This window comes from Lissotriton helveticus, chromosome 8, assembly GCF_964261635.1.
Source record: "Lissotriton helveticus chromosome 8, aLisHel1.1, whole genome shotgun sequence".
NCBI lineage: Eukaryota > Metazoa > Chordata > Amphibia > Caudata > Salamandridae > Lissotriton > Lissotriton helveticus.
Window position 1 is genome coordinate 77,057 of NC_136069.1, and position 15,352 is coordinate 92,408.

The window sequence follows — 15,352 nt, forward strand, 5'->3', positions numbered from 1 at the left end:
GATCCATCACCGTTCTTTAGCCCACTCTGCCACTCCAGTTCAGACATGGCTATATGCAAATCAGTCTGACCCTGTGCCTCATGGTCCAGCCCGAACTGCCAAGCCATACCTTCCCCGGACCGGAAACAAGCCTCCGATGGATCAAACCCAGATCTTTTGACTGGGTGTGAGTGTTTGATTGGTTCAGATGCTCCGTCCATCAGCACCCCTGATGGATCAAACCCAGATCTTTTGACTGGGTGTGAGTGTTTGATTGGTTCAGATGCTCCGTCCATCACCACCCCTGATGGATCAAACCCAGATCTTTTGTCTGGGTGTGAGTGTTTGATTGGTTCATATGCTCCGTCCATCACCACCCCCTTTTGTGATTAAGTCACAGCACCAAGAAACCTGTTGGTGTACGTGCGCTATACATATACCCTTGTAAAATAACATAACACTGATCCTTTTGTACGAATGACGGTATTCTGCTCCTATAGGAATGCTTTTATCCATCACTACGTAAACCTAAGAATAGGAGTGTTGGTTGTAGTGTTCTGTGGGAGAACACTGGTTCCAGAGCAAAGCATTTGCACACTGATATTTGTTACCACAATCCTGTTAACGGAGCTTACAGAAAGAAAAACATGGTCCTGCGATAAATGAAGAAAGACCGGATCACGTAGGGGCTTCTTGTCCTAGACTGAGACACTGCTCAGAGACCAGCGGTGAACCTGCTGAGCACTACAGGGCAAGATGCAGTGAACACTGAGCTGAAGTCATAGGATGGGCGCCAGGCTCCCATAGCGAGAGTGGAAGTACGTTGTAGAGGCTTCAGGGATGCTCACAAGGCTGTACTAAGGGGCATAACTTGGTCAAAGTGAGTCATATCAGGAGCATCCATCACAGAAAAGTGCCTAGAGGCATGGTCTGCACTTATACTGCTTGATACCAGAAGGAACCAAAGTAGTAAAAGTTCAATGCAGTGTTTTACAGTTTTGGCTAATAAACAAATATTCAATGTGGTGGTGTTTTATCAGTCATAATGGGTTTTAACTGGAATCCAGAAGCCCTAGGAATATACAGTGATGTCAGCCTGCCTTTTCTTATTCTCTGGACCCGAAGATATTTTAGGGAATCTTAGCTGCTTGGCGCAGGGTGGCAAGGATGTGGTTGAAGCGGGGGGGTGGGAGTGGCATGTCAAAATACCTTTGTCTACAACCTGCCTGGAAATCATGTGGAAATAAATCACTTCCTAGTGCCCCTCTCTTAACATCTCTTCCCACACATAACCATCCAACTCCTTCACATAAAGCACCGCTCTGGAAGTCTGACTGCCAGATGGCCGTCTGCCAGGTTCCTGTTGTGTGCAGGACAGAGTTTCAAGATGCTTGACCCACTCTTCATACTGTTTACCTCGCCTCTTCATTCTACTGTAATGTTTACTTCAAGGAGTGAAAACTGCTGTCTGACTTTCAGAGGGAGCCTGTGCCTTGTACTGGACTCTGTAAGCCATCCTCCAAGAGTCAGAATTGACTACCTGACCACATTTAATGGACTAGATTACAAATACTTTTTTTTTTCCCTGAGCAGCGTGCTGTGAGCTCCGATCTCATCTTAGAAAGGCCTAAGAGTGAAGTCCAGCTGTTTGGCAGGGGGGATGGCGTCCTCCCGGTAAAATAAGTGGGGGGACGCCGTCCACCTGCGTGGTACCCCAACTCAAGCCCTGATGGAGAGGTTACACAAACAAATGAGTTTTCAGACTTTTCTTGAAAGGCGAAGGTCTTGGATTCTGCAAAGGGCAAAGAAGTGAGTTCCAGGCAGATGATGCTCTAACAGCAAGGGAGCCGCCCACCATTCTTGAGAGCCAATATCGGGGGATATGAGCCAAAAGCTGGAGATGCCGGTCGGGGGAATAAAACAGAAAGCGCTAGCGTAAATAAGGGGGACCACCGGCATAAAGAGCCCAGTGCACCAGAGTCAAGGCGTTAAACTTCATTGGTTTAGCCACCGGGAGCCAGTGTAGTAAGGGCAAATGCTGACTAACGCTGGATCATATAGAAATATTAAAGACAAGCTGCTCTGCAGCATTTTGATCAACCTGTAATTTGTTCAGGAGATAATGCAGAAGACCAATGTACTAGGCGTTGGCATAATCAATCCGAGAAAGAATTAGGGCCCGACTCACAGTCTCCCTGGCAGCTCTGGGTAGAAGTGGGAAAAATGTCCTCAGAGTTTTCAGTATGCCAATACAATTCCCAACTAACTTCTTTATTTGCAGGGCCGGACTGGCTACCGGGCAGTTAGGAATGCTGCTGAGCTGGGGGCTGATTTCGTTAATGGGGACCTGCGTGAGCTAAACGAAATTCGTTTTGCTTTCCGTATTTCGAAGCTCACGCAGGTCTCCATGGACGAAATCAGCCCCCACTGCAATAAAAACAGGCAGCAGCTCGGCAGCATTCCTAACTCTCCGGTAGCCAGTCCGGCCCTGTTAATTTGGATGAGGAAAGAGAGGTTCTCCTCAAATCAGACTTCTAGATTTTTTGTGGGAAGCCCCATTGAAGCCGGAGAGGGAAACTCAGAAGGTCACAAGGACTCCCTGAACTAAGGGGGGGGCATAAAGGATGATTTCTGACTTGTCTTCATTGCACTTGAGTTGGACGGAGGTCAGCCAATGGAAAACAGCTGACAGACATTTTTTGGGCTTGAGAAGGAGAGCACTCTGATTGACCCCAGGTAAACCAGTGGAGAGTGGAGGTAGGAACCACTTTCACACCACTCACCCCAAAGTCTCATTAACAGTTCTCTACCTAGAAACATATCATGTGATGGTAGCTATGACAGAATCCCTGGATGTGTATATATATGCATGCATGTGTGTGTGAATGTAGATATGTATGTACATGGTATTTTTATAGACTTAACCTATCCAAAAGGAAGCGTAGAACTGCACATGGTCAAAAACAAACATAAAGTCAACAAGTAAGAGGAGATTTTGCCGGGTTGTGTAAGGTTAATGAATTGAGATGTAGTCTCAGGGGTGAGGTGGGTCTTCAACTCTTTCTCAAATCAGAGCAGTGTTGGGGTGGCACTGATAATGACAGGGATGTTGTTCCTGGTCCTGGATGCATAGATAGGAAAGGCTTGCTGCCTTGTACTTCTTAGTCTGCAGTTTGATGGTGTCCTGGTTGGTTGTGTGCCGAGAACCACCAGAGATGGCGAGTTTGCCTGCCAGATAAGCCAGGCTGTGATGGCTTTGTAAATGATGCAGCTGGTTTTGAAGATGGTGAAGGCTGGCAAGGGAAGCCAATGGACTTCCCTCAAGATAAGAGTGATTCCTCTTTCTTAATCATCACTTTTTTTTCTCTACTTATCCCCCCTCAACATTTCCCACCAAGTGGGGGTGCATGATTATGGGATCAACTCAGATAGCATATAAACCTGCAGTTAAAGGCAAATAGTGTACGATTACCAAGTGCGATCAAAGCATGGTGAATTTCCTTCATCACATTACTGCAGAGTTCCTTCTGCCAATCCTGTAAAAGCTTCCACTCCTCTTCAGGGAAGTATGCAGACACATCTTGGAACATCCTCTGGTTCTGGAACAGAAAATGTTAAATCACTTTATTTCAAAATGCAGTCACTGAATTGAAAGGTGAATACAAAAAACTATCACTAATCGTTGAATACTTAAGCCAGAATGCATTAGAAGCCATTGGCCTGAACAAAAGGATTCAAAATATGGTTGTTCACTTCTCTAACAACACAAAAATGAAAATTAAAACTTGCTTTCCTCTGATGTAACATTACCAAGGGAAGCGCCCTGCCCAGGCCTCTAAAAACCCAATGAAGCAGCAGAATACCAGATGACTGTCTCACCCGCATCGGTCGGGTCTCCGTCGGTGAGCATGCTGGCACTGTTCCACTGGCATCGCGCAGGCGTGCACAGACCTGAGCTAACCGTGAATTGTTCGCCCATGCTAAGGAGCCCGCAGGGAGGTACCTATCAGTGCTGGGAGGGGGATGCAAGACACCAGCCCATTTTTGGCTCAGCTTTACAAACCCCTTCATCGAGAGAAGTAGCTTATTACACAGGAACTAGCAGAACATTTAGGCATATTCTCTGGAAGGAATTATTTCATGACTTTGTGACCAAAAAGACCATACTCACTTAGAGCCCGTATGAGGCCCAAGCGAGCCAGAATAATTCAACAACCGGGAAAGTTCTAGTGCAGTGTGCATGCATGGGTGCATGCACAGGTGTATGCTTAGGTGCATGAACGGGTGCATGCATGGGTGCATGAACGGGTGCATGCATGGGTGCATGAACGGGTGCATGCATGGGTGCATGAACAGGTGCATGCTAAGGTGCATGAACGGGTGCATGAACGGGTGCATGAACGGGTGCATGCATGGGTGCATGAACGGGTGCATGCATGGGTGCATGAACAGGTGCATGCTTAGGTGCATGAACGGGTGCATGAACGGGTGCATGAACGGGTGCATGCATGGGTGCATGAACGGGTGCATGAACGAGTGCATGAACGGGTGCATGAACGGGTGCATGCATGGGTGCATGCATGGGTGCATGCACGGGTGTATGCTTAGGTGCATGAACGGGTGCATGCATGGGTGCATGCACAGGTGCATGCACGGTAGAGACAATCTATGTTTCACTAGATTAAAACCAGCGGAATCTTTGGTCTGGATGAAGACCGCGTGACCCACAGTCAGCCGTAGCACGTCGGCGTACTGATGCAGGGGCACTTACACACTCCCGGCATTTTCTTATGTTTTTAGTCTTGCCATAGACCGGAAGATAATTTGAACTTGTGATAGAGCATTCTTAGAGGCAATTTGAACTATTTTCTATGTAGATCCCCTGGGTATAACAATATCTAAAAAGCTCCCTTCATCAAACTGAGCCCATCTGAAGGTGCCACATTCCGGCAGAGCACCCCATGATGACGCGTGCCACATCGATGATGATGTGGGAGAGAGTTCTTTCTGCAATACTTCTTTGTGGGTTGTAGGCAGATTGGTAGAAATACATTAGTCAAGTGTTACATTTGGTTATAGCATTGTGGAGAAGTGTACCTAGCCCACCTCTGTATCTTGTCATGTTTCATCATGTTATTTTATGCAGGTCTGTAGCGCACACTATCACCTGAGAGGCTATCTTGGCGCTGAGTAGTTGCAAGTCTAGCCAAATCTAGGTCCTAGTGGGACTAATAAAAAGCCAGCTGTGGAGGGGTTTATTGCATTGGGTCAAAATGCCATGGCTTCGATGAGAGTGAGAGCAGGAGGTGAACTGCTCATTTTGGTATCGGTCCGTTGTGGGAAGGAGGTAACGAAACACTCAACTACTTGCGTATGTATGGGTCCTTGCTCGTTTAATCGATTTGTTCACCAATGACGAGGGGCTAAAACAAATGATTTGTCTAAATGTGTATGCCCCAGCAAGAGTGTGAATTCTTAAATATGGATAATGATGTGGGAAAATTGATATGTGAGTATCCAGATGCTCTATTGGTGGTAGGGGGGGTGGGGTTTAATGAAAGGTCAACTTTCAAAGAGCTTCATGTGGCCATGAAAGAGGTATGGTTAGCTTTAAATATTACGGAAAGCACTTTTCCTTAAAATCCTAGAGAAGGTGATGCAAAGTTTGTCTCGTGTGGTCCAATTGAATTTGATCAATGTTCATGGTTGGTTTAATGATGATACCCCAGCTATGAAAACTTTCAAACATGGTATTTGTAATCTGCCCATTGACTATCACCTGGTACCAGTGCTATTGGATACAATTTTTGGGAGTTTTAGATTTGTGGCCTAGTGATCATCTTGCCCTTAGTCTGAAGTACAGCGAAGATTATTTTCCCTGCCAAAGCAACACCTCGTCTCTTGAGGTAGTTGACCATAAGAGAATATCAGCCTGATTCATCAAGCTGATTTGCGCTCGCAAAGGGCCAGATTCTGAGAATCTGGCCCTTTGCGAGTGCAATTTTTGCATTTGGGATTCATCATCCCAAATGCAAAAATCGCTAATAGAGAATTAGCAAATATGCGAGGATTAGCATTTAAGGAATCTCTATTAGAGATTCCTTAAATGCTATTCATGACACATTTAAAAATTGCGAATTAGCAATTTTGGGCCGCTATTTACCGAGAGGTCAGACCTCTCGGTAAATAACAAAAACTTAGAAAAATGCTTTTTAAAGAATTTTTCTAAGTTGCATGTTGCACACACACATGTCCCTTGGACATGTGTGTGCGCAACACCTGTTTCAATTAGCATTTCAGGGGTGCTACAGGGTGTCCTTTGGACACCCCTGGCACCCTTAAAATCGCTATCTTATTTGCGAGTAGCAAATTGCTACTCGCAAATAAGGGATACTCCCCATTCATTCCTATGGGCCTTTTGGCCCATAGGAATGAATGGGGAGTTATTCCTTGTTTGCGAGTAGCAATTTGCTACTCGCAAATAAGGAATATGTAGGAATCGCTATTTATTTAGCAATTCCTACATGAATACCGTTTTGCGAGTCCTCAATAGCGATTCGCTATGAATCGCTATTAGAGACTCGCAAAACGGTACCTTGATGAATCAGGCTGTATGAGTTTTGATTTCCGAAGATGTATTGCAGGCTCTTTCCACAATGGAATGTGAGAATTTTGACCTGAAAGACGGTCAAGATGTGTTGGATTGGTATTATAGGTTAACAAAGCAATTGTTAGCCCTCTTAAAACTGGTGAATGGGGGCCGTCACTCAGCTAGTAGTATAAGAGGCAAAGAAAACAGCTAGTTGACAATGATTTTAGGGAGGGTAGAAGAGTAGTAAATAGGAGTAATCTGCATTTAAAGTAAAATCCTAGTGACATCGGCTTAAAACAGCAACAGTGGCTGTGGAACTTGCTTAACGTGACCTATGTGCCCATAAAAAGAGGAAGTCCTATAGGTTAAATTGGGAGTTAATGTTAGCCACCATTATTGACAAAAACAGTAAGCACGTTTAGTAGTTAGTGAATTCAGTAACCTTTTCATAGCTGTCTTTTCTAGAGGCTCTGATAAGTGAGGAGGATTGGTGCACCTTTATATATTTGCTATACAGTGATGGAAACCTTGAAAATGTGTTTGTGTCCCAAGCTAGATCTTGCGGAGGCAGAAATGATTGCAAGTACTCGTTAATGCTTTCCTACATAATCAGTAATGTTACAGCCTCTAGGGCTGGGGGTCAGGCTGGGCTCCCATCTACAATGGACCACTATTTCACACTGTGGGGAGTCGCAAGGTAGGCAATGAGGTTGGTATGGGGTCTTTGCTGCTGCTTCATTGAGTTCCGAGGGGCTTTCGTCAGGGTGGACAGAAGTAAGCTATGGCTTTGGCCGAAACTTCAACTATGTAACATATCTGGAGCTTTGTTAAGCCTTATGATGAAAATGCACAGCGATAATTGGATCCAAGTTGAACTAGATGAACAAGGAAGCCTGTCGAGGAAAATCCCAGTTGAAAATGGCTTACGGCAGGAGTGCATCTTAGCACCACCCCTGCTGTTTTGTCTGTTCATTGCAGACCTCCCCCAGGTGTGATGCGATACACACAGTTACTCTTCAAAGATTGGGGGCAGGCACATCAGCTCTCTAATGTACGCAAACGATCTGGTAGTGATGGACCTACCGCCTTTAAGGCTCCCTAGAAAATGAAATGCCTTGAATGCTTATTGTCTGGAAAACAAATGGATTATGGATGTTGATAAAACAAAAACCTTGTTTTTTGCTAGAAAGAAAAATAATTTTGCTTGGTTCTTTGGCAATGTGCAATTGGAGCAGGTTCGGGAGTATAAATATCTGGGCATGAAATTTTCTGATGATTTGAGGTGGGATGATCATGTGGCCTCCCGGAGACTTATACTTTCAACCTAAGTGAACGGCCTGAAGACGTTCAACCATAAATTTGGTAGCTATACCTTTGAACCCCTAGGTAAAAAAGTGATACAAGGCAAATTAATACATCAGGCGCTTTATGGTGCAGAGGCGTTGGAATTGGATAGGCGGATTGTTTGGATGTCTTAGAAGGTAATTCCTTGAAACTGCTCCTAGATTTACCGAAAAATGCTATGATACAAGCTACCGGAAGGGAGCGGAGAACAGCGGCCTGGAGGGGGCTGGAAGACGCCAGATCTTTGCGCTTCTATTTCTCAATCAAAAGTGGGGCCCCTGGTGAGAAATTGTCAGTGCTAATTTTGCCAGAGGTACTGGCAACTTTTGTTATTGTTATTGTTATTGTTATTGTGGTTTTATATCGCGCCTAATCACCTGCAGGTCTCTAAGCGCTTGGAAAGATGGTAACAGACAATAACTTGGCAAGGTGGAAGCTGAGGCCATAGCTAGATTATACTGTGCTCATGCTTTTACTGAACAGTAGTGTTTTTAGGCTCTTTCTGAATCGTAATAGATTCCCTTCCCCACGCAGCACCCCAGGCAACCTATTCCACAACTGGGGAACTAACACGGAAAAGGCTCTCCCTCCCTTAGTCACTAACCTGTAGCGAGGGCAGACCAGTAGCTGGGAGTCTGAGGATCGGAGTGTTCTCATAAGGCAATACAGCTGCAAACGATCTTTAATGTAGGCTGGGGCCTTGCCATAGATTGCCCTATGGGCCGTACATAATTTCTTGAATTCCACTCTTTCTTTAATGGGAAGCCAATGCAAACTTTGTAGTAGGGGAGTGGCTTTAGATCTCCTCGGGAGTCTGAAGATCAACCGAGCCCCGAAGATCCCATCAAGAGGAACCCTAAGATAGGAATGTTAAAGCCCTCGAGATCTGTGCACTGAGGGACGGACAGTAGCTCAAGTTAGTCATATAAAGAGCACCCTCAGGCAAAGCGCTATTGATACCAGTTGGAAAAAGGACTATCAGTATCTTAAAGTTTAGAATTCAGTTATCCCCTTTTTAGCTGAGTAGGACAGCGTAGATTTCTTCCTGTATCTACATACGCAATTGCAGATAAGTCTTTACGGAATTAAATCCTGTGACTGAGGGTGGGAATTGACCCAGGTTGGTGAACCTGGGTCAAGCTCTTCTTCAGGACTATACAGGGACCAGCCCTGTGTTCACCACTCCTAAAACGTGCTCAAGTGAGGTATTTATCAGGAACAAATTAAATTAGATTAAATGCTGCAATAATAAGGTATGCATTAGTACATACGTAGAAATACTGTCACGTAGTACATTAATCGGGACCTAACTGAGCCCCATGGAATGCGGAGAGTTGTTCATATCCTATCCAATTTGGTTACTCAGGATCTCGTGGCATAATCACCTACGCTGCAACCTCCGTCCCGCATCCCAAGATGCACGTTTTAGGAGTGGCGAACACAGGGCTGGTCCCTGTGTAGTCCTAAAGAAGAGCTTGGGGAGCTCGAAACATGTTGACAGGAGTAACTAGGCATACCTGACTCATTGACAGTAGGATTCCTATCTCTCAACCCCGTTTTTAATATACCCCCAGGCGCAGGAATAAATTATTTGTAGCTCACTAGGAAGGTATTTTTAACTCACATAGATTATACCACTCCACTTCACAACACCACTTGCACCACACATAGTCCATCACTTAAAGTGCTCCTACGTAGTTCGCAAGTCGCAGCACGCCCCAGTCCGCAGCGGACTGGGATGGCCCCAATGATGAAGCATGTCACCGTGGGGAAACCCCGGTGAGTGAGGGGACACAAGAAAGAAAAATCTTTTTCTTTCTTTTACAAAACATAGTGATTTCAACTCCAGCGAGTGTTGTGAATACTAGTCACTGATAAGCCAGGTTTTTCGACCTTTGTTTCAAGGGTTTTATGTTTACTGTTAATTAAAGGAGGGTGAGCATGGTTCCCTTTTTCCCTCTTTCTGCCCCCTTTTTGAAAATACTTTGAGTTGTCTACCATTTGCTGTCTTTTAACGTCGGAAATTAAGTGTATATACGGCTTAGCCAAAGTGATGTGTTGGTTAAAATTTATCTAAATGTGTGTTATTCATTTTTATGATCATAATGTCCAATAGTTCTATAAGAATGTAATCCTTGGAAATAAAGTATTTTGATTGATTGGTAGAAAAGCCAGGTCTTCGGCTATTTGTGGAATCCAAGAAGAAATGTATCTTCTATCTCCTTCTTGATGAAAGGTGCAGGTCTGGGGCTAGCCAAGACCATTTGATATTACTAAAATTACATGTATATTATTCTTATTTATAGCCCACCATCCTTCTTCACGCAATGGTCTTTAATTATGAGATTCACACTTTTCTTCCACCCGTTACACGATGAAGAATGAGGCAACGGGTCTGCCCACTTCAGCCTCTGACTAACTGTGCTGTGAGTGACAGCATGTTGCTCTTTCACAAGGATCTCATCTGCACACAAAGTAGTTCCCTTCATCGCCAGGGACTACTACGATAACGTGTGTTTTAGAGACCACAAAATTGGTTTTCCTTTAGAAAATGTTCTTTTTTGAATTGGCGAAAGTCCGGCAGCTCCCCAAGCAATTATTTTTAACAAACACCATTCCAAAATAAGCATAGTCGAAGCAAAAGGAATTGCAGCCAATGCCCGATCTATTGGCTTTGCCACTGCTTGTTTTTATGTGGACAAGAGATGGGAGGTAATGCAGTGTGTGCTAGGGGTGGATAGCAGAGCACTAAGTATTTCATTTTTTAAATATTTGCAGAGGGTGGTGTTTTTTATTTTATTTTAGCTTAGGGTGGGAGGCAAGATACCAGACTTAATCTCCATGCTACACGAGTTGTGGGTCTGAGGCCATGGTGCATTGGCTCCGCCATGACTCCGCGACCTCTGCCTGCAAGTCTTAGCAGAAGGACAGAGCTTATAGGGAGCTCATACTCCACTCTCTTTACCAACAGGTATTGGGGCTGGCTTGCGGTATGTAAATCCTGGGGTATAGTGCTAAGGAGTGAACAGTGAATGTAAATAGAAATATTATGTGATCACATTCAATACTGCTCTAGGAAGGCCCTACTGATCTCAGGTCTCCTTTATCCTAAACATGTCGCTGGTGCGCAAATACATCAGTGCCCATGGGTGAGAGCTTCGAGGCTCTGTGCCACGTGCACCAGGACTATCACTCCTTAAGGCTCCTTTGGTTTCCCCCCCAAGGCACAGATCGTGCACTCTGACCTCTTGCAGATAGGGTCCAGTTTGGGATTTCAGTTTTTAGGTCCATGCTCTGTAATTCTCATGCGCTATCAATGGAAGATAGAGAATATCACTGAAGCTCCTGCAGAACAAGTAAAGAGTCTGTGCTTTCCATAGGAGTGCTGGAAGTATCGCCACCGAAGCCATCTCTGTGTCCGTACTGCGTTGAATCAATGTATGGCGCTCCGAGGAGTCTGTGATTTCCATAGGAGTGCTGGAAGTATCACCACCGAAGCCATCTCTGTGTCCGTACTGCGTTGAATCAATGTATGGGGCTCTGAGGAGTCTGTACTTTCCATAGGACTGCTGGAATTATCGCCACCGAAGCCATCTCTGCGTCCGTAAAGCGTTGAATCAATATATGTCGCTCCGAGGAGTCTGTGCTTTCCACAGGAGTGTCTGTGTCCGTACTGCGTTGAATCAATGTATGGCGCTCCGAGGAGTCTGTGCTTCCCAAAGGAGTGGTGGAATTATCACCACCCGAAGCCATCTCTCGGTCTGTACTGCGGTAAATCAATGCATGGGGCTCCGAGGAGTCTGTGCTTTCCATAAGAGTGCTGAAAGAATAGCCACCAACACCATCTCTGTGTCTGTACTGCTTTGAATCAATGTATGGTGCTCCGAGGAGTCTGTGATTTCCATAGGAGTGCTGGATGTATCACCACCGAAGCCATCTCTGTGTCTGTACTGCGTTGAATCAATGTATGGGGCTTAGAAGAGTCTGTGCTTTCCATAGGAGTGCTGGAAGTATCGCCACCGAACCCCATCTCTGTGTCCGTACTGCGTTGAATCAATGTATGGAGTTCCGAAGAGTCTGTGCTTTCCATAGGAGTGCTGGAAGTATCGCCACCGAACCCCATCTCTGTGTCCGTACTGCGTTGAAACAATGTATGGGGCTCCGAAGAGTCTGAGCTTTCCACAGGAGTGTCTGTGTCCGTACTGCGTTGAATCAATGTATGGCGCTCCGAGGAGTCTGTGCTTCCCAAAGGAGTGCTGGAAGTATCACCACCCGAAGCCATCTCTCGGTCTGTACTGCGTAGAATCAATGCATGGGGCTCCGAGGAGTCTGTGCTTTCCATAAGAGTGCTGGAAGAATAGCCACCGACACCATCTCTGTGTCTGTACTGCATTGAATCAATGTATGGCGCTCCGAGGAGTCTGTGATTTCCATAGGAGTGCTGGAAGTATCGGCACCAAAGCCATCTCTGTGTCTGTACTGCATTGAATCAATGTATCGCGCTCCAACTAAGTAATTTCAGTTATTCAAAACATGCATTATGTTGGACCTGGCCTCATGGCGTGGTTCCCCCCCGTTCCTCGGCACCCCGTTAGCCTAGCTCTGCACCCAGAAAACCCTGGTCGTCCTGTCCATGTACACCCAAACTCCCAACACGACCCCACCAGCCCCGCATTTCCCGTCCTCCTTCCCGGCCCCGGCCCCGGGCACCCCGAACCTGCATCACCCCACAGGGCCCCAGCAGCCATTTTCCCTTCCCGAGGTCCCTGACTCCTTGGGCCTTGCATCACCCCGGCCCCAGCGAAACCTAGGCTCCAGACACGCCAGTCCCGGCTGGGGGGTAAAGGGCTCCCAGACTGAGATAAGACAGGGAGTTTCGATTGCATCTCCGGCCTCCCCTAAGAGACTGGTTTCTCTCACACCTCTGGCCTTCCCCTGTGGTCCGGTTTCGATCGCACCTCTGGCCTCCCCGAAAGCTGGCTCCAGACCCTGCTGGGCCTCTGGGAATTCCCGGACGCATCGTCAAAGGGATCAAAGGGCCAACCGACGGACCTCTCCAACGACCAGCCCCCAAGGCATGAGACCTCCGCCTGCGAGAGTCCGGACATCAAAGGACCACTGGACTATATCAAGGCCCGCCCAACAACTAGCGGGCAGTTGTATCCTGGACAAGAGAGCCCTGCTGATCTGATCGCGGCTTACCCTTGGGGAAAACTGAACCTTCGAACTCTTCGAGCCTTGCTGATGTTGTCGCGGCTCATCCTGGTGAAGTCGGAACTGAAACACCAAAGCCCTGCTGGCGCTGTCGCAGCTCCCTCCTCGTAAAGACGGAACTAGAACATCGGAGCCCTGCTGACGCTGTCGCGGCTCGATCGTGAACTCTAAAGACCTGCATGGAAACATCCTGAGCCCTGCTGATGTGATCGCGGCTCCTCAAGAAGCGTACTCTGGTCCGGCTGGACCATCGACGCTACCAAAATGACCTGTTTCACCCTGAAGTGAGTGAAGCAGCCAGTACGATCATCATCTTCCATATCCCCCGGCTCGAGGATTGAGAGCTGTGCACAGGGTACGCATCGTATTGGCCTAAAGACTGAGACTGTCCCTCTTCCTGAATCCCTGAGACTTTACAATCCCTCGATCGCTTGTAAATACGAATGCTGAATCCTTTTTACTGTTGATAAAGAACTTGTTTATTGAAATCCACGGTGTGGTGTCCGTTTGTAAGTGTGGTGTGAGCTCAGTGTGTACGATCCTAGACACGAAGTCCTCCCCGGTGAGGACCTCACGTTAAGACTCGGCATTACTTGTGGGAGAGGTGGGTCATGGGGTGGTCGGTGAGCATAACCTGGCCCTCTGGGCGCGCCCCTTCTAACATTGGAGGCAAGCAACGGGATAAGAGCCTACGTCTGAGAGATCGTACAGTAAAACGACTGACACACTACCTGAACGAGGAACAACCATGAGTCTCACTGGAACAAGCGAAAAGATCGCTTTCCAAAAGGAACTTCTGGAAGAGTATACCCACAGAGAACTGAAACAATTCTGCAAAGACTTCCACATCGCTACCACTGGTTTAAGCACCAAAGAAGACTACCAAAAAGCCCTGACAGCCTGGGTAGAGCCCGGGGCCCTCCTCCCCCCACCAGAAGGAGACGGCGGAGAGGGAGGGCCGCAGACCGAAACCCGCGGCCAAGAAGGTGAGAGAACCGACTCCCTGACCCGGAGTCCCAGCACGGAGAGAGGCCTGTCAGGAGATGACAGACCGAGAATGCAATCGAAGCCACGAGCTAGAGCTGGTACGCCTTAAAATGGAAGGAGAACTCAAGTTGGCCGAAAAGAAACTGGCCGTAGAACAATTACGGCTGCAAGGAGAACTGGAGGAGAAGAAGCTCCAGAGGGAGCATGAAGGAAAGAAACTCCAGCTCGAACATGAGCGCAGCTTGAAAGAGCTAGAACTCAAAGCCAGAAGCGAAGACTCACGTCCCCCGGGGAACAAAGAAGCCCATTCCCCGGTGGAGGCTAAAGTACATATACCCAAGGATGTCGTGAAGGAGTATTACAAGGGGGACGACATCCAGCAATGGTTCAAGGCATACGAGGTCGCCATGACCTCCCACCGAGTACCCGAAAAGGATTGGGGGGCCGGATTATGGGGCCGCTTCCTCAGTGAGGGAAGAGACACCATGCTGGACTTGACCTCCGCCGTCATGAACTCCTACACCCATATGAATTACGCCCTGCTATCACGATATGGGCTCACTCCCGAGATGTACTGGCAACAGTTTTGAGACTGCAAAAAGATCCCCGGCACCACATGGGTAGAATATGTGAATTTCTACAGCCGGGCCTTGGAAGGATGGATCAAGGGCAGCAAGGTGACCTCGTTTGAAGGACTCATTGATCTCATCGCCTATGAACACTTATCTACCAACTGCTTTGTGGAACTGAGACAGCACCTTCTGGACAGCAAATTGGCAGACCCCCGGAAGCTAGCTGTCGAAGCAGATCGCTGGGTGAGCACCAGAGTTCCACAGGGTCCCTTGGGAGACTATGGCCAAAACGAGCAAGGATCTTCCCGCCAGAGGGGAGGGGGAGGTCAGGGTAGACAGAGAGGGTCCTAGGCCGGGCCCCAACGCAGCCCTCCCCGAAACCAGTCCGGAACCTCTCCTCCCGCAGCGAGAGCAGGGTTCCCCCCAGCTAGACAAGGACCCCGAATCAGCACAGCCTGCTACCGATGTCAGCAAACAGGGCATTATGCCAATGACCCCGAGTGCCCCCTGCTCAAGAAAACAGCCACTGCGAGCCACCCTGCGCGCCAGCTAGCCACAGTAGACTTAGAAGGGGAAGAGATAGAGGACCCAGAGGGGTGGGAACCAGCAGCCATGACCTTAGTCTCCCTGGGGGATAGAGAAATGGTCCCTGGAGCCCCCCTGC

The 15,352-nt window shown here is 47.4% G+C and overlaps 1 protein-coding gene across 2 annotated transcripts in view; it reads right to left on the reverse strand.

Annotated features, from left to right (window-relative positions):
• Positions 1–15,352, reverse strand: part of LOC144772193 (uncharacterized) — a 93,717-nt gene that overhangs the window by 59,670 nt on the left and 18,695 nt on the right. For both annotated transcript variants that reach the window (XM_078656320.1, XM_078656321.1), the window contains exon 2: positions 3,452–3,578. In XM_078656320.1, the coding sequence (XP_078512446.1) occupies positions 3,452–3,578 (127 nt within the window). The remainder of the gene's footprint in view (positions 1–3,451; positions 3,579–15,352) is intronic.